This window comes from Erithacus rubecula, assembly GCF_903797595.1.
Source record: "Erithacus rubecula genome assembly, chromosome: 1".
NCBI classification, from domain to species: Eukaryota; Metazoa; Chordata; class Aves; order Passeriformes; family Muscicapidae; genus Erithacus; species Erithacus rubecula.
The window spans coordinates 103770283-103789953 of record NC_136658.1 but is presented as its reverse complement, the minus strand read 5'-3'; the positions used below and the strand labels follow the sequence as shown (position 1 = coordinate 103789953).

The 19671-nt window shown below is 34.1% G+C and overlaps 1 protein-coding gene across 1 annotated transcript in view; it reads left to right on the top strand.

Annotated features, from left to right (window-relative positions):
- The window catches only part of CFAP47 (cilia and flagella associated protein 47), a 258137-nt gene that overhangs the window by 95558 nt on the left and 142908 nt on the right, over nucleotides 1-19671 (top strand). Inside the window, exons 43-46 of the mRNA XM_079305151.1 lie at nucleotides 3607-3715; nucleotides 4602-4828; nucleotides 9500-9680; nucleotides 19277-19473. Of these exons, the coding sequence (XP_079161277.1) occupies nucleotides 3607-3715; nucleotides 4602-4828; nucleotides 9500-9680; nucleotides 19277-19473 (714 nt within the window). The remainder of the gene's footprint in view (nucleotides 1-3606; nucleotides 3716-4601; nucleotides 4829-9499; nucleotides 9681-19276; nucleotides 19474-19671) is intronic.

The window sequence follows — 19671 nt, the reverse complement described above, 5'->3', positions numbered from 1 at the left end:
GGGATTTTCTGTTGAACATACATTGAAATAGTGAGCTCTCACCTTATTGACAGCAGGGAATCACCCACAAAGAGGATGAATTAATGTCCCCAAGTGAGAGGTTAGCAATCTTTGTGGATGGTTCTGTGGAAGTCAGTCCAGAGCTCAGCATCATTCAAAGAGAGAAATTATTAGTCCACATCAACAGCAGTACATTAATAAAAGAATTTTAGATCCATCAGTTTAATTCAATGAAATATCTAGATGCAGTCTCTAGATAAAGAAGAACGTGGCCTACTGCTGTCTGAGAATAAATCTGAGAAGAATCTCCTTGTGCCTGTTAGGATTTTATACCTTTTATATCTCTGCTATTGAAAATTTACATGTTGTATCTTTATTGGAAGCAGAAGTACACACCCTGGCTGAGAAGAGTAGGATCATGATATACAAGGAATAGAGCCTGAAAATTAAATAATAGAGTGAAAAGAAGGGAAATTTAGACAGGTTAAGGAAAGAGTGTTAATTAAAGAGATGTGGTCAGAGCTGGAGGGCAGTCATAGTTCAGGTGGAAAGGAAAAGTACATTTCTGACAGCCCCAGTGTTGCCACCAGCGGTGATGTAGAAATAAATTTAGACACCTAGCACTGTTCTTTTCAAAGGTTTAGTTGGCCTTTTCACAGCAGGAAGCATTAATGACTCAGAGGAGCTGCTGTTAAGTCCTGTGTGGTAACTTTTTCTGGAACACCTGCTCCTTCCAGCTTACTGAGTGGGTGTGAAGCATTTAAAGGCTCCTCAAAGTGCAAAAATTTTTATATGCAGAACCTCAGGTTAGAAAAATTATGTCCATCTACTTAAAAAAAAATATGCATAATTTGTGAGGAATTGTATTAAATCTCTAGGAGAAGATGAAACTGCAAGATAGCTAATATGATTTTTGGGCAGTATAGTAATAGCATAGGAAGAATTTGACTTAAATGTTTTGTATATGGTTGGAATATTTGAGTCATACCATTAGCTAACTGACAAAGAAGTGCAGCCACCATGCTGTATGATGATCAAATGACTTTAAACAATGAGGAATTTTGTATCATTCAAATATGGACTTGTGCTATATATAAAATCTAATAAATAATTTAATATAGCATTTATGTGATTTTTTTCTACCTGCCTTTCCTACCCTTTTTGATGAATAGACCAAAATAATAATCAGGGTAAGTCTGCTCCTTCATTACAATCAATGAAAAAGGAATTGAGATTTAAATCACTGGACTTGAATCTGATTGGGAACCCTATCCATCACTGCAGCAGCTATATATCTGTAATAACAGCAGGAGGATACACTGATTCAAGGCTTCTGGCCTCAGGGATGTTCCTTATTTTGAAATAATCTTTTATGTTAACTTTTCTAAGGTTTGAAATGACAGCACAAGCCATTTAGCACGTTTCTCAAGGATTTGTTTCAGTATTTCATTGTTCTTTAAGAAAAATTGAAATGGACACTTTTCAGATTTTAGCATAGGTCTTTTCATAGAAGATATTATATACTGTTAAGCATAACTGTGTTGCTTTTTTAAAATATATCTTTGTTTCTGGGAGGTTATTTAAATATGAACAATATGGAAATTTTGATGATGATATATTAAATCACAGTTTAAGTGTGTCAGTCCAGACTTCTACAGCTAAGTGTCTAGTATAAAAGTAAATTGTTTATTGAAAGAATATTTTGCTATCTATTGCTCTTACTTACTGGCTTGCATGGGCAATTGCAAATTCCTACTAGCCCTACATTCTTTTGAAACATCAGATAGCAATGGGATTGAATAGATAGTTCAACAGCTCTTTTATTAACTACTTTCATTAACACTAAACCCTGCACAGTGTCGATGCTGTCCTGTTTGCAGCTGATGGAAAATGGAAATATAAAGTAATAAAACCACAGCCATACAAACGAAACTCTCAAAGTTCAGTGAAATACCCATTCTGTTCCAAAGCAGCAGGAAAAAACCTCAGTGGAAAGAAAACAGGATTTGCATTCTGTGGAGATCAAAACCCCTTTCTTCAAAGCAAAGAGGAAATTGGGGAAGTTTGTTCCTTCCTATAAGTACATTGATGTCAGCAAGGACAGGAAAAGTAGCTGATAGCAGAATGGCATCCCAGCAACCAGCACCTTCATAAAATTAGTCGTGTGTTCTGTGTGCTTGTTGAGGGCCCTTAAGGAACCAAATCACTGTGTCAAACAGGAATAATTCCAGTTTAAATTGGTTCCCAGGAGTGACTATTTGTGTGTGAGAATCCAATTTTGCTAGAGGTTTCTTTAATTCTTTTCAGGGAAGATTTGTGTGAGCTCTTGAATCAAGGGAAGGGAGAAAATACTATCAAAGTTGAATAGCTTTCCTTCTGCTGGGTCAGAAGTATAATTGCAGTATTTTCAGCCTTAACATAAATATCTGAGGAAACTGCAAATGAAGGCAAAGGAAAAAAAAACCAGGGTTTTCTTATGCTACTGAGCAGTATTAGAAGGAAAACATTGTGTACGTTGGCAGATGCACTAGATTATATAAATAAATTATTTTCTTCATATCTGGGATGAAGAATAAAAGACATAATACATATTTTTTATGGCAGAGTTTTACAGAATATGGTTTATGGAAATAAAGAGAGACTGAATATGCAAATTATATCAGTTATTACAGAGGCATTTAATTCTTTATCTTGCAATCAGTTGAAGGCAAATTGTCTGAAAAAATTTTGTGGTAAACAGAAAGAAGTTGTCAGAGCAATATATGCAGTATATATGTTAAATCTCCTGCCTAGTTCAGATAGATGTAAGGTACCTAACTTAGATGTATTTTTAATTTGGGCCATTCTGATTGTGGACTTTAATTTGGAGTACTTTTAGTGAGTTTTCTTCAAAAATACTCTTCTGTCTTTCATTTGAACCTTACTTTTTTTCATTCCATTTATAATTCAAAGTGTTATTTCTCTGCTAGTTAAGTTATCCTTTCCCCTTTGAAGAATGACTGTCTTTTTTTGTTCTAGGTCATGCTTATATTTATTTTTAAGCTTTTGTAAATTTTCAGTTTTTTAATGAAATAATTAAGATTAATTTAATTTTTAAAGGAGAATTTGTACATCATGGTAACCTCCCTTGATTTCCATTCTTTTTGCTTTCTAGAGAAATATTTCTGGCTCAAAACTATAGTAAACATTTAAAAAAAATTAAAAATGGTGAAGAGCAATGAAGGTTGCTCATGAACATATTTAATTATATGTAACTGTAGTAGATAGTTAGAATTCAAATTTTTTGTTGTATTTATGGGTTAGGGTACCCTTATTCAGTTAAATTATATTGAGGAGTTTGAAAGATTATGCTTTTTGAAATTTCTTGACTTTTCAGATTTAATATTATCAATTAAAGTTACTTGATTATCACTGCATGGCTTAAAATAATGATTTTCTTCTATTTAGGCATAGTTTAAACAAACAGTTCTCCTGAATATGCTAATTATTGCACAGGAGAGATCTTAGATATTCCTGGGATATCTTTGCTGTTGGTTGTAACACTTGGCCTTCTGTTCTGCATGAGTTGCTCTCTGAAGCGTGTGGATGTGTGTCCTTGTGTTTCAGATTGGAGACTTTGTATACCTGATTGAGGGAGTAGGTGATTTACCTCTGCCTTCAGAATTGCCTGCACTGGATAGTCCAAATGTTTTGCATGCTACCAGTAACTCAGAAGGTACAGTGAATAGAAGGGAGAAGAGTAAAATCAAGCAAATAATTTTTTTTTTAAATATTCTTTCATTTCTATGGATTTTTCTTAGAAATAATTAAATACATGTGGTTAAAAAGAGTTGCTTGGAGTGAAGTGTAAAAAATACATTATAATGAACACGTGCAATATTTCTTCTAATGTTTTTCAGTCCATTCTCTTCAGAGCATGAGCTGTTGGAAACCTTCATCTTGTATTGCTTTCAACATAATCTACACAAATACTTTTTCATAATTTTTCTTGCTATCTTCTTCTGAATATAGGTTGCTAGCCATATGAACCTGAACAAGTCATGTTTATCTAGAATTTTTCTAGCTTTAAAACACGAGTTTTGTATGTGCTTTTTGACAGATATTCCAATGCTTTTGTCTTCAAACACCCAGGGATAAACTCCTGTCAGTCCTATTTCAGAAGCAGTGTAGTTGCTGCTTGAAATAATTTCTGGTGGTTTTTTTAAGAGGGGATGTAACATCACCTAGAGGGGTGGAAGTGTGGCTGTGTTGTGTAGGTTAGCAGAAAGACTTTGGTAAACTTTTAGTACTGCCAAAATAGTAGTAACACTGAAGTCTGGGAGTTATTAGCTTATTTATTAACTATTTCTTAGCTCTATTACCTAAATTTTGGGTTGCATTTCAGTCTGCTAAGTTTTACTTCCCTATTATGTTAAAAAATAAAGTATTATCACTAATAAATGGCACGTATTAGATTAATATCATGGAAATAAACATTGAAGGAATTTTGTATTCTTTTCTTTGGAGATTAGAAATTCTAAATACTCTCTGCAGTTCCACCAGCTGATAAATGTGGTGTGTGGTTTTGTTTTGCTCTTTCATTTATTTGGTTTTTCATACAGACGCAAGCACAATACAGCCAGTTTTATATTTGAAATGTGGGCTTGGTCAGACTCTGGAGGAGCATCTGAGGATCCCAGTGATCAATGAGTCAAGAGAGAGGGCCCTGGCTCTTGCTGCTCAGCAGCAGATGTCAGCTGTAGAGTATGAAAGGAGGCTGATGACTGGGACTCTGCAGAGCAGCAGCGTTCGAGTTGCAGCTGCATTGTTGGGGCTCTCCAAAGTAGAGGTGAGAAACACAATTATCTGTGCTGCAATTGAATTTAGTTGTCCTTGGTTTGCAGGACTGAATTGTTTTTATGTTTTAGGAAATAGTGTGAAGTTATAGTTTTTTCACACATCTCTAATGAGTTGCTAATCGCAATTCCCCCTCAGATACTGCAATGTTTTACATGGTCATTCTGAAGCTACTTTGTCACCCCATGCTATTATGATATCCTTCCTTTAAGAAAACTTGACTACAGTTAAGTTTTACTTACTACTTTCTTTACTTTACTTTACTTTTTACTTACTTTACTAGCATTTTACTTTTACTTCTGAAAATACCTGTTATAAAAAAGCTTTCATATTCTATGTAATAGATATCTCTGTTAGTAATCTTCATTATGCATATTTTTGTAAGAAATGGATTTTTTTTTCCCAAACCAATAGACCTTGAGAATAAATGAAGGAGTGGGACAGACTTTTCCTTGTCTTGCAATCAATGCAAAATAGTTTTGGAAAACTGCAAGTTTTTCTAATAAGAAATAGCTCCCCTCTTATGCATCATTCCAACCTATACATATTTTCCCAATATTTCAGCATCTAGAAACAAAAAGTCCTCCCAAGGTAGTCCATTAAACAAACAGTTGTTACTTGTGAATAAATTTGTAATAATAACACTGCAAATAAACAAGGTTTTTCATGATAAATTCAAGTACAGCCTTCTGAGGATGATAGCCACACCCTGGGTTTTGATTTCCCTTTCCTGATGGTACCTGGCCTCAGACCAATTGCTGGGCATCATTGTTATTCCAGTTTGGCATTTTACCAAGGATGGTTCCCAGTGCTAAGAGGAAAAGATTTTTCCCTCTTGGTTAGATGCTGCTAAATTTATGCTTTTTGTTTGAAAAGTAATATAAAACAAATAAAATGAGGGAAACTTGCATCATAACTGGAGTGGGACAACAATTGTAATTGTGTTATCTGCACTCAAGTAGTCTCCTTTGGGATTATGGCTAGTCCACTGCTGTGGCAACATTTCTTGAGTTTTCATAATTCAAGTCTCTTAATGCCACAGTCATTTAGCAAATCCTTGATGAAAAGTCCAACTGCTCTGAAGTTGTGGATGGGATCAAGACAGAACATGATAGGAGCAGTCCTTGCACCACTAGATGTGCTAAGATGCAACATGAGTTCCAAAACCACATGTAGCATGGAAGAGTGGAGGATAATTAGCTGAATTATCTTATAAAACCCATAAAGGTGGATACTAGCACTGTATGAATTATCATGTAAGAAATGAAATAAATGTCCAGAAAGAAGTATTTTGTTCCACGTACATAAAGTCTTATACTTCCTTATGACAAATACAGGGGAGAAGTCCTGCTACTGGCATAGAAAAGACTTTACACATGAAAAATGTCTCAATATTCAATCTCAATATTCAATATGCAGACTAAATTATTAAACATATTCCCAAAAATTTTTGTAATAAATGTCTGCCAACTATCTGTTTAAAGGTGACAACATAGAAATTCTGGTAACATTCACTGGAAAAAATGTTTTTTGAGGGCGCTTGGTGTTCTGCAGTGAAAATTGAAGCTGAAGCATGGTTTTAGGTGATCTAAATCCTGCCCTTTCCCCACAAAAACAAAAAAAAAGGCAAACAAGGAAAAAGCCCATCTACAGTGTCCATGGTTCAATGAATGATTTAGGCCCATGAAATCCTATGGGGCACATGTCATAGGCTAAAGATAAATCAAAAAATAAAGAATTTACTTTTAAAAAAAACTGGTGTGGGGTTTTTTTGAGGAAGAATCATGTTATCCTTGAGCAGAGAAGGTACTGGAAATAAAAAATTGCATTAGATACGTTTGAGTGGGAATGAACTTTTCAGAAAAGGGACCTGTGGTCAGATTTCCATTTGCTGAATTTTCAAGTGAGACCAGTGTCTATTATATTACATCACTTATCTTTTGATATGGGATTAAGGGAGATGGCAAACACAATTGATCACAGGGGTTCTGAGAGACTGAGATAATACTTTTCTTTATTCATGAGAAACAGTTTTAGAAGTAAATTTCTAGAAGGAAGAAATGGTGCTAAATTAGGGTTTGAGGAGCAGTAATATGCAAGGAAGGGAAGAGGGCCTCAGCCCTGTAACAGAATCTGCCACCCATCACACATTGAGAGTGCAGATGGTACATCTAAGAAAATTCCTTGGAAAATCAAAACGTCCTTGAGAAAGATCAAGTTTAGTTCTGATGCTTTATATACTCACCATTAATTTTTCAAAAAATTATTCCTAGAAAGTAATTAATCCAGGGAACTGAATGCAAATACTATTCTTAGCTGGTATAAGACATCCGCACTTGTGCTATCATGAACCATTGAGGCTGATGAAGTGCTTGGAATCTGTCTTTTTGTAAGAGCATTGATCATGAGAGTTAAAAAATATTAAATTCTATTTAACTCTCACTGCCCACAAAAAATGCTGAAAATTGGAGCAGTTGCAACATTCATCTGAATTGTGTTGATGTTTTCTCTTGGAAATGTTAGCCTATGGAGCAGCAAAGTTTAGTCTTGTGTATGGTTACTGGATTTTGTTTTTCCACCAGGTCTCTCATTAAAAAGGTTTTCATCCTTTACTTGTTTACAAGATGCCAGGAAATGTTCATAGACTATGTTACTAACCAACTGGTTTTTTTTCCTAAAATATATTTTAAAATGAGATAACAGGAACAAGGATCTTAAAATAAATTCTTTCAGTGAGTTTTCAAATAGGAAGACATTTCTCCAAGATAATTATGATTCAAATGTGTTCAGTGCTGCAGGAAAGGTTATCTTACAATTATTTTGTCAATTAAAATTTAGAAAAACTGTGTAATCATGTTGGATTTTTATTTCAGTGTTGGAAAATAATCTAGTTATGAAAATCATTTGTAGGTATAAATTTACATTTGATTATGCAGAAGATCGAGTCAAATTTCAACTGGTAAATGTATGTAATCCTTTTGGTTAGGAACTTCCCATTAAAAATTCGAATTAATTTTTTTTTTTTCCCACTGCAAGGTATTCTGGCATTTCATTCCTATCAGAGAATAGTGGAACTTCCAATTAATATGGCAACTGAATTATTTGTACCTATTGATTTTTTAATTCATTTTGTGTGCATTTGAGATGGAGTAATGTCAGAGTCCAGTCTTATATAATATGAATAAGTGAACAGTGAGCTCAGATTTTCAACTCACATAACAATTTTTCCTGTTCCTTCTTTAAGTTATATTTGCACAAGTTGAGAAAATGCAGTAATAACTATTGGTCTGATGTGCATTTTTAGTCAAATGCTTCTTTCCAGTTGCTCTTTATAGAGTGAGAATTTTGAATAATTATCTGTTTCTATATTTATTGTGCCAGAAACCTTTTATTAACAGCTAAATCTTAACAGGTTCTCAAAGTCCATATGTACTTTTTGTTTAACACTATATTGACACAATGGAAGGATAGATTAATGGTCAAAAGAAAGCAATGTCAGAGTGTGGGTCTACTTTCTAAAACCAGCAAGGGAATGTGAGATTTGCATTAGAAAAGGGGGGAAAAAAGCAAACCAAAAATCCCCACCACCAACCCAAACCAGAACCCTAGTCTAGTTGATTCAAACAGTATTTTGATATTCTTACACCTAATGGTGATCTTTAAGAACAATTGCTTTTCTTTTTAAATTGAGTTTTTGAGTTCCCACAGTGGATTTGCATCCCTTGGCCTGCTGAAGTAGGTGCTGTGATACCTGCAGTCCTGGCAGTATTTTAAAGCAAAAGACTTTGAGAATAAACCAGTTTTCTTAGCAAAACATGACTATTTCTATATTTATCTCTGCCCTAGATTTGCTTCAAGATAATTCACAACAGTCATTAATTCAAAGCCTTGTCTGTAAAAGAGACATTACTTGGTTTAAAATTTGTTCAGATTACAATTACTCTTGAGCATTGCAATTATAGAGTGTTATTGGATTGAAAATGGCAATTTTGAGCAAGTAGTGTATTAAATCATTGCAGTATTTTTGTAATGTTGTCCTACAGGAGTCAAATTAAGTTCATTAAGAGGTTCAGATACCTATATTGAGCTTGCCTTGATATACTATGTTAATCCTTTTGTAACATGTTTCATGCTGTTGATTAGCAATGCTTTTTACCAAGAGGAAGAGCTAACTTGTCTCTAGAATTGATTCTAAATGTTCAAATTTCTAGAATACATTTTCAGGATTAAAATATCACTTAGCTAATAGTTATCCCCTGCCAAAAAACAAAATAAGTTTTCTTTTTCATGCTTCTTATTACTCAGCAACTTTATGAACTAGGAGAAGAAGCATCTTTCTACCACTGATAAAAAATATTTTTATGGGGTTTTTTTTTCTCCTTTTCTTGCCTTTCCTGCAGATGCATAAAGGCCAGCAGTGTGTTTTTTCTGGGTAGGATGTGGTTTTACTTTAAATTTTAAAGTGTATTTTTCTCAAACAAATGTTTCAAATGCATGATGTCTAAAAATATCTTAGAAGTCAGTTTGTATTTGGAAGGATCACTCAGAATTGTTATGTAGGTTTCTTCATTACAAATTGAGTTTTAGAATTAAGACTGTACAGTTTTACATTTCTTAAGTTGAAAATTTTTTCTGATTGTTCACATTATTTCTTTACTTGCAGAGACATGCACTTCTGACTCCTCGTAAGCACCCCTCAGAGCTGAAGTACGTGGATTACAGTGTGGAAGTGAGCATGAAACAGTTCTTTCAAGTTCCTAAAAAGTTCTCTATTCCAGTGTTAGCTTCAGTCAGAGTTAATTTGGATACTTCATCAGCCAAATATCCTGCATTTCAGAAAACAGGTAATAGTCTTAAAGGTGACTGTATTCTTTTGCCAAGATAATCTTTATTTTTAAGGTTTTCCTTAGTAGATTCAGAAAATGGTATTTCTTTTCTTTCTATTATTGATCAACTTCGCCTTTCTTGTCACTACCCAAGTTCTAAATATTAGCTCAAACCAATGCTTTCTGCTTGCCATTGGTTTATTGGTTTCCTCAAAGGTACACAAGCACAGGATATTTGCTCTAAAAGACAAATTAATTTGTTGATCTGACAGATCTTGAATTTGTGTTCCCATTTCTCCCTTTCATTTATCATCCAGCACTCATCTGTGTTCAAATTGTGCCACTCATATCACATCTTTTTTCTTGTTTTCCCTCCTCAGTCAGCCAGAGGGAGATTTCAGGTAATGGTGTCCCTCATCAATGAACAGTTGTGCATTACCTTTCAGAGTTACCTTGCCATCTTTGGTCACTCTGTTGTATCTAATTTTTCTAGTATCTTAAATTTTATGCTGAAGTCTTGTTGGTTTTTAAAAAATGCTTTATTTAAACCTATAAAGCACTCTAGGTTGCATTCATTAAAAAAAAAACCTCACAAACAACTCGAGCCATTGAGAGAGCTGAAATCTGGAGAAAAGGAGTCTTGGGGGGAACTTCATGCAAATTTGTAGAATGCTTCTATTCTGGAATAAAAAAAAAATCCATTTTTTTCTGAGAAGACTCTGTTACAGATGCTTTAATAGAAATGGAATTTAACTGCTATGAAACATTTTAGGGTGAGTTTTTAGGAAGATGGCAGCAATAGTTATGGCAGTATTAGAAGCAAGATTGGTGAAAGGCTACAGGACAAGCAGTCAGTAAAAGTTGTAACACTGAAGGCTGGAACATGTCATGTGTTGCAGGGTATTTAAATCCTAGTTAAAACTCTTCCATTATCAAGTTAATAAAAATGTCTTTGTTTCATAATTAGTGTAGAGGTGAACAAAAAAACCTCAATGGCTTTATTGAGTTTTTTAGGAGATTCTTTGGATTGCACTGTAGAAGAGCAGAATAACAGCTGGGGGAAAGAACCAACTCTGCACACACAGGTCTGATGTTCTGACAGGATCTCCATCATGGTCTCATAACAAAGGTTCATAACTGGCCAGTTGGTGACTACACAAATTATTTTAAAAGTTGAAATGTGAATTAATATATCTGAAAAATTTAGAATATTAATTGCATTATATTCACTACAAAAATGCAGCGAATAAACTACATTATAGTAAGAAATGTAGTAAATGGACTACATCACAGTAAGGAACTAGTTATTTTACTCTTAGTTCGTGCTTCTTTATTCATCAAAGGATAATTAACATATGATTGAAAGAGGAGAATAATCAGTATAAGGCCAGAAATTATACCATACCACAGTGTGCACAATCTTTTAGATATATATATTTTCTTTCTAGGATGGTTAATAGTTATATGAGGAAGTAGAAATGTCAAGATGATGCAGAAAAATAAATGAGGCTTTTGTAGTGAATTCAGAGAGGTGGTGAGGGAAAGAACATCCAGAAAGGGAAGCTGAGATAACCAGCTGATAGCATGAAAACAAATCTGTGTTCAGTAGGAAGACAGTGCCAACTGATTCAGTGTATTTGTTGCACTAATGAGGAAACACAGGAGGATTTACAGGCTCTTAGAAAACCCAATATTGTGACACAAGTCCCCAGCTGGTGCTCCTGGGCAAACCATTGGTCTCATCTGAAAATTTTGACATCATTGTCCGAGAAAGCAGCAGTATTTTAGCCATGGTGGTAGCTTTCCTCAGGGTGGGAAGAGCTGGTTCCCTGAAGAAATTACAGTGCTTAGATTTATGAAGGAAGACAAAGGTGGAATCAAGCTGGCTAAAATCAATCTTTGGATAAGAATTTCTTAGACTGCAGTAGAAGGAAGTGTGCATCCAATAGTTTAAGAACTCTGCCAACAGGGAATTAGAAGGCAAAAAAATCAATGCCACTCAAAATATTTTCTTGTAAAATAGATCTTGTTAAATGACCTTATTACATTTTTGGCACTATTTACAGTAAAAATAGATAAAAAGAGTAATACTTTTACCTTAATTCAAGTGTGATATCTTGATCAAAGCCCATACTGCATACTTGCATAGATCTAAAATAATAATACATTTCCAAGATTGAAAACCTTAATGTTAATTCATTATTGGAGAGCCATCAGAAGGGAAACCAGTAGTTATTGCACAATATTAACTACATATTACTAATCTGGAAATTATACAAAGATTTTGTTGAGTTGGGAATGACACAGATTTTGTGAAAGAAGTTAGTTTGAACTCTTAAATAGTTTTAAGCTATGAATTTTAGTGCAAGCAGATATGTAATTCTGTATTTGGAACAGAGTCTGCTTGCTAAACCTTTGGGTATGTAAGAAGATCATGTCATACACCATGGTGGTTGTTCACCTTTGTCTCAAATGAGATCTTTAAGAATTTTAGTTTCCTTCTATCATCAGAAATAGCCTGGGAAATAATTCAATCCCCATATATAGCTCAGGAGAAAGGTAATTGACAGTAAAACTGCAATGCTTTACAAACCAAAGAATGGTAGATTGAACATTCAGAAAGTCATGTTGGACATAATTGAGAAATTTTGCAACATTGAAATACGTTGCCTTTTTCTTAGAGGGGTCTTATGAAAAATTGAAAAGGATAAAATGTCAAGTGGGATTAAAATAATGGCTCCAAATTTTAGCAACAGAGAAGTAGCATCTGAAACCAGCTCCATGCTTCACCAAACTAACACATTCCTTCTAAAGGTGAAAACAAAAGAAATTTTCAATATAGAAGTTTTATGATTCAGAGTCTTAACTTGAGTTATAACTTCACTTGCCAGTGTCACTGACTTTGTAATGCATATATGTATTTAGAATCTCTACAATTATTTATGATTTCCTGCCATGCAGTCTTATTTTGCAAAAATGTATCTGTGTAAATGAGCATGCTCCTCCTGCAGGTAAGGACCATGTTTGGTAAGTCAGAGCTATTATATTATCTCTGTTGAATGGCTTTTATAAGTGTTTTTTTCTGCAGAATATTTGCTGGTCCTGTGAAGCAGCACAACACCCACTGTGGTTAGGAAAGAAGGAAATAGCTGTGGGTTTTCAAGCAGAACTCTGAAAAACAGTGCAAAAGTCAGTGCTATTTGTCTTTACAGCAATTAATCAGCTGAAAATCAGCTCCAACTAAGTTTTAAGTAAGCAGAACAACTTCTTAGTTGAATTTCATTGAACAGCAAGGGGTTTATGCTAAAAAATGTTAAATATCAAAGATGAAACAACATAGGTAGAAAGGGGAGGAAGAGCCTTGTTTTGCAGTTGTCTCCCAAAATGTTTGAGAAATCTGCAGAAGTACCTGTCTCACAGTGTGAACTAAAGCTGTCAGCCTTACTTCCCACTCTTTTTCTGACATCAGCCCCATTGTTCTTTCATCAAAGGATTTTTTGAAAAAGTGTGAAAAACAAGGATCCTTGAATGAATAACTGAAAAAACACAGTGCAAGTATCAAAAAGTTCTGTTATTGTATTAAGAAGGAGAACATAATACTGGAACAGCACATCCAGTTCCTGTTCCACACTTTAGACAGAAGGTTGCAAATGAGGAAGGGTTCAGCCAAGTTCTGTTCTAATTTTTAAGGTCTTGAAAGATTGAATACCTTGATGACTCCCTGATCTCTGAGGGAAAGAGGTTCCTTTCAGGTCAACTGTAATTATTTAAATATGAAAATATGTTTGACTGTGAAGAATGTTAAATGCTCTATGCAGAAAGCACAGGACTTTCTACATAAGACAGAGGTTTTTAATGAAACAATTTATGATTCCTGTAAAATTATATGAATAAGAGGTTTATCAAATATGGACAAACTCAAAAGAAACAAAAATCTTTCTACCACTCAGTCTTTTAAAAAAGAAAGTGGAAGCTTTCCTGGGAGACACACTTCTGCTCCAATTGTCAGGTTAGGGCTTAATATAAGAATTAATTGGTGAAATTCTATTGCTAAGAGAAGCATCCAATAATATGTGTTTTGGTATTAAATGAGGATTTATGCCAGAATTAGGAAATTCTGGAATTTTCTGGAATGGGCTATGCCTTTATTCTTTGCAACATGGCACTGACAATTGCTTTGAGTAATGGAAACATAGAAGTTCTTGAGACAGAGCACCTCACAGAGCTGCCTGTGACAGCTCATCAATACTGCAGCATCCCAGTACTTTATAAGAAGGGCTTCCTGTTTATTTCGTTTTCTCTTTTTCAGACTTTTTTTTTGTTTGCAATCTTCTGCCTTGAAATGACTTTAGATTACCACTTGTGCTATTAGCAGGAAACCTGATAGCAATACCCTTGGACTAGAAAAGAAAATATATGGCAGTAAATTATAGATAGCAATTGCTCTTCTAAACATTGCAGCAGCACATGTCAGTATCAGCATATCAATACCTTATGTAATACCTTTTAATAATAAGCAAATCCCAACATGAAATGATAAATACACAAATATGTTCCATCAGTAATGATAGATTTGTGCAGTTCTATAAAGTAGTGGTAGATTTTAATTTTCAAATGGATATGCACCTAAGGAAGTGTGTCCTGATAAGCACTTTCTCTATTTTATTAGCATGTGAATTGTTGAACTTTTCTAAGGCAAGCATGCACTTGGAATGTTTTTTTGTCATTCCATATGGTTTAGGGGTTTTCCTATATTTATAAAAAGAAATATGAAGAACCTAGTCAGGAATATAAAACTAAAACCTTTTTTTTTTTTTTTTTTTGGATGGTTGGGTTGTAGTGTTTCAGATCAAAATTGTCCACAAATTAATAAAGCTAACAATTATTTTTCAATGAAAAAATGTTGCTCCACCTTCCTATGTAATTTAAATTCAGTATCAAAAGCTTAATATTAGAGTTCTCTTGCCTCTTCCTACAGGTTTAACAATGTTAGTTCCCTGCTGTTGCACTTACAAAGAATATCCAAGAAGAATTCTCTTGGTTTTCCTTTTCCCCCCTTTTCTACCCAATTAAAAATGAAAAATCATTCTCACAGAATTATAAGGAATTGTTAGATATTTTCTACTTTCTCTTTAATTGTTCCTACAGTTAATTTATTCAGATTATTCTGACTTTGTGGCTTCTGGTAAAGCAGCTACTGACTTACTTTTTTCTCTTTTTAAAAAAAAGAAAATCTTTCCGCAGAGAAATCTAGATTGCAAAAAGAAAGGAACTGCACCCAGAAGTCTCTACCTAGCTCTTATTATATTTTTCACTATAAGCCTTTGTTACTTATCATGCATTAATTTACTATTTTGCATTTAGTAATATAAAAGACCTGGTTTTGATCCTCTCTCCATGTAATATTTCCTTATGCATTCAGTGCAGTCTGTAACAGTTCTGAGCTCTCTTCCTTGTTTGTAGGAAATTTTGTTTAGTCTTCCAGTCAGAAAGAATCAGTTTTGAAAGTTTTTGTAAATTTTGAGTGTGTGTTTTAGAAAGTCCTTAGATCTTAGTCCTCTGACTTTGTTGTGTTTTTAGATCAAGAGTCTTGAAATTATTCCTCTATTTTATCAGTGTAATTCCTTATAATTTGGATGATCCCTTTCAGCAGGGCCTATTCATCAAATGCCTTAAGAGAGCACCTTCATGTCATGGTTCTTAAAGCTGTATTAATAAACTTGGCAGCATTGCTCACTGGTGCAGTGACTGCTTATTTCTAAAGAGCCTGTGAGTATTTTTCATAAATATTAGGGGCAATGATTATTAAACAACCAGGCTCCTACAACTACTTTATTGTAGTGCCACAGAGCTCCTCACTGGCTTCTGAATGATACACAACCACAGCAGCTGAGTATTCATAACAAGGCATTGAAAAAAAAATGTCTCCCATTTTTATTTTTAGATCAGGTAAGGAAAAGCTGCTTTCATTTTTTTTTTCCTCAGGTCTTCCTTTTCTGATTAAGTTTTTAACTTTTTGTTTAGATGCATAATGCTATACTGTATTTAAGTGGAAAAAGGAACAAATAACCAGTTAGGTTTTTTAGAAACTCTTCTACAAATCTGTTTTATTAAGTGAAAGAAAATCATAAATAAACATACACAGTGGTAGCAAAAAATGTCAAAACTTTTCAGCACTCAATAAAAGATATACAAGTGTAGCTGCTTTTTCAAGACTACTGAGTTGAGTGATGCTCTAATTCAGGTGAGCTTATTTGAAGACCTAATATATAAACAGAAGTCAGAAAAGTCTGGATTTGTAATTATGATTGCTTATTTAACCTTCTAGGACTCCATACCTGCAAATTCAGGATTGAGGTTAATTTAACCAGTTGTCTGTGACCCATGCATAGTTGTCAGAGACTGAAATAAATTCAGAGAGAAATTTAGCTTTGAAATTATGAATAGATAGAACCATTATTGCTGAGAAAAAGTTAATATAATATGTAATTGTTTGATGAGCTGCTGAAGGCTCATGCTTCCCTATCTTCACAAATTATGATAACAGATTGTGGCGTGGAAGAAGATAATTTCTATTTTTACCCATTTCATCCTCCCACAGTTTGTAATAAGGCTAAACAGTGATTCCTAAGGGCCATTATTGCTACCTTACAGAATATATTTTTTCTTGCATTTTAATGTCAAAATGACTGTCATTACTTGTCTGTGAAAAGCACTGTTTGTAAGCTAATGCAGTAAGAGGACTTTGAATTCAGGCAGATATAAAATGATGAGTTACAAGATTTTTAAGAACCAGGAGACATGAACTTTGTTAGTTCTGATGATCAGATTGTGTTTTGCAATAAATAAATGACACAAAATGCCAGGCAATTTCCAGAGGACATGACCAGTGCCTATGTGCTGTAATTTAGTTTTCCAACAATGCGTGGTAAAATTGCCCACTAAAAGTTTAGTTTTTGCAAATACCCCTGTTCTGACAACTGTCTTACAACAAAACCCAGTATGATCAAGTGAATATTTCCTATAGGCATTTGTCAGACATAAATCTAGAAAATAAAACCATCAGATTATTTCACAAGGAATGCTTCCCTGTCAAACAATAAAAATCCTTTGTAGGGATGGAACTGTAGCAATCCCCTGTGTTGCTCTGACTTTTCACTGTTGAAGAGATGCTTGCAGCCTCATTCTTTTTGATGGATGCAGACTCTCTCTCCCTGCTACATGGGAATTAAATAAATTGTGTCCATGACTTACTGTTGACACTTTTGTCTCAGAAATTGTTAGGCAAGCCATTTGTGATCCCATGGATTATGTTCATTAAATCTTTGAATATATCCCTAAATTAATCTTTGTTGAATGTCTTATGAGACTGAGAGAACAAAACATGCTAAGCTGAGACACTTTTAAGCCCAGTTTCCTTTATGGTATTTAAAAACACATTTTTCATGGAAAAAAGTCAATCTTCACCTATAATGTGAAGACAAGTGATTTCTGTAGTTATTTTGATTTGGAGGAACCATGTATTACTGCAGAAGATACTTATTGCATTGAATAAATGTAGCTAATTTACTTGCTTTCCTTTTGATTCATTGTAATTGAGCATAATATTTAAGTTATTCAACTGAATTATTCTAAAATGTGTTTTTAAAATGCATAAGAAACTTTTTTTTTTCACTTAAGTAATGCTGTACTAAATATTATAATTATGGAATGTACTTTTCATGGTTTTTCCTTTTAAATTTTTCTATAGGGTGCATTTCTGATTGAAAATGTGCATTTCAAATATGGGTCTAATTCAGGGAAAAATAACCCTAGTTATTAGTAATTAAAATTTCCATTTAGTGCAAGGAGGCAAAACTCATGCAGAAACGTAGTGGATCTTTCAGTACACTTTATTCTCTTTCTTCAAGTACAAATTTATACATTTAATTTAAATGCTAGCATTTAAAATGCCTACTTTAAATTTAAGATATTTCAACATCTTAAAATAATTCTTGTGGACAGAGACTATACTAATGAACTGAAAAATGAAAAAAGTTTCTTTCCTTGCATAACTGACAAACTCAGGTTACTGCTGTGGAAGATAGCCCATGGGGATAATAATTTAATGCTAAAATATGTCATATTGATAATAATTTAAGAATTACCAGGCCATTAATCTTGTCTTTAAAAGAGAACAAACTCTTTTTTCAAAGAGGGTTAAAATTGAGGTGAAATTGGGTATCTTTCTGATAGTCTAGTAATTTTGAAAGATGAATAATGCCACTCTGTACAATTTGTCTGTTAAACTTGAGCTTTTATTGTGGAAAAACCAGTGATGTTTGACATAGTGATGGAATAAGGCCACAAGGAAACTTCAGCTGGGTGTTCATTTCAGAGAACATGAGTACATGAGGAGCACCACTGGGTGGAAGGGAATGAGCAGCATTGTAAATGAAAACTGATTGCTCTTTCAAAATTCAGTTGTTGCCATTGAAGATATCAGAGTGTTTTGAATCCTGCTGTAATGCATACCATCAGAAAATAAGCCAAATGAAGGAGAAAAGGGAAAATTCCACAAGGCTTTGTCTGGTGCTCCCCCTCAGAGAGAATTGCATTGTTTGGAGTTTTATCTGTGAGGTTCTGTTGTGTCATTATGTTGTCTCTGACTTTCCTTATCTTTTTACAGCTTTAGGGATTGGTTTTTAACCTTTGAAAACAGCAAAGAGAATCAGTCTTTGTTACATGTAAAGCTGCAGTTTTTACAGCTGCAGTCTTCACATGGTTTTTCAAGTTTCTTTGAGACTTTTGGGACTGGGGAACTCTTCATGGCCATCACTGGAGTTCCTCATGTCCTACGAGGGCTACTAAGGGGATTAAAATCCTATAGAAGAGTCTGATCTTTTCTGAAAGCAAGAACAGAGGAGGAAATCTTTGTACCAGGCTTGTTAGACCTGGTTCTGTGCAAAGATGGACAGGATTTGTTCAGCTTCTTCCTTGCTCAGAGATTACATTGGGGAGTTTTCCCTGTGTTCTGCAGATTGGGAAAATGGGACTTTGCATGAATCTGTTTCAGCTTGGACACCCCTGACAATTTTGGAAGCTCAGATTTTCAATCCAAAATTTGTTATAGAAAAAGGTCTAATGGATTGTCATGAGACCTACTACAGTTAACAGAATTTCAGTAATTGTTGGAGGCACTCATCCAAATGTACTGTACTATCACTGATATATCTGACAGTAGTTGTTGACAAAAGTTAGTGCCTTTTATAGTTTTTAAACTATTTACAGAAATTCATATATGTGAAATTATTCTGGTAGATTTAAGAGATATTTTAAAATACCTCTCTCTGTGCACTACTAAAATCAATAGAAAATATTGTTTGCATGCTTCAATATACCATTTTTAGGAAATTAACTTATATGGTAAAAATCCAAAAAATCTGTTGTTCCTCAGAAATTTTTGCATTCACTGCTGGGGAGACTCTCCTAAAGTTTATTGGAAACCTCTTAATATTCTGTTTGTGAATTTAATATTCCTGAAAAGCTTTACAACATCACAATTTTTGTTTTGTTTTGTTTTGTTTTGTTTTGTTTTGTTTTGTTTTGTTTTGTTTTGTTTTGTTTTGTTTTAGGTGGAAATGATACAGTTGAGTTTCCTATAAAATTCACTCCTAAGTATGCTGGTTGCTACCACTGTCAGATTCTTTTGAAGTCATCCAGTGATATTCGTGTCTATGAGATTGAATGTGTGGTGAATGCAGACCAGGCTGATGCACAGGTTGAATTTCTAACTCCAGCTTTCCAGGCAGTGACTCAGGAAATTCCAATTGTAAGTTCACTCCTCTACTGCTAACTAAACTAAGAGTTGGAATTTAAAAAAACCCAGATTTTGGATCAATATTGTTAAAATTTACAGTTCTGAAATACAGAAATGCATGTAAATATTGACTTGAGTATTATTTCTCAAAGTCTGTGTTGTAGATAGTATAAAACCTGGTGGGAAAAACAATTTACCCCAAGTTAATTA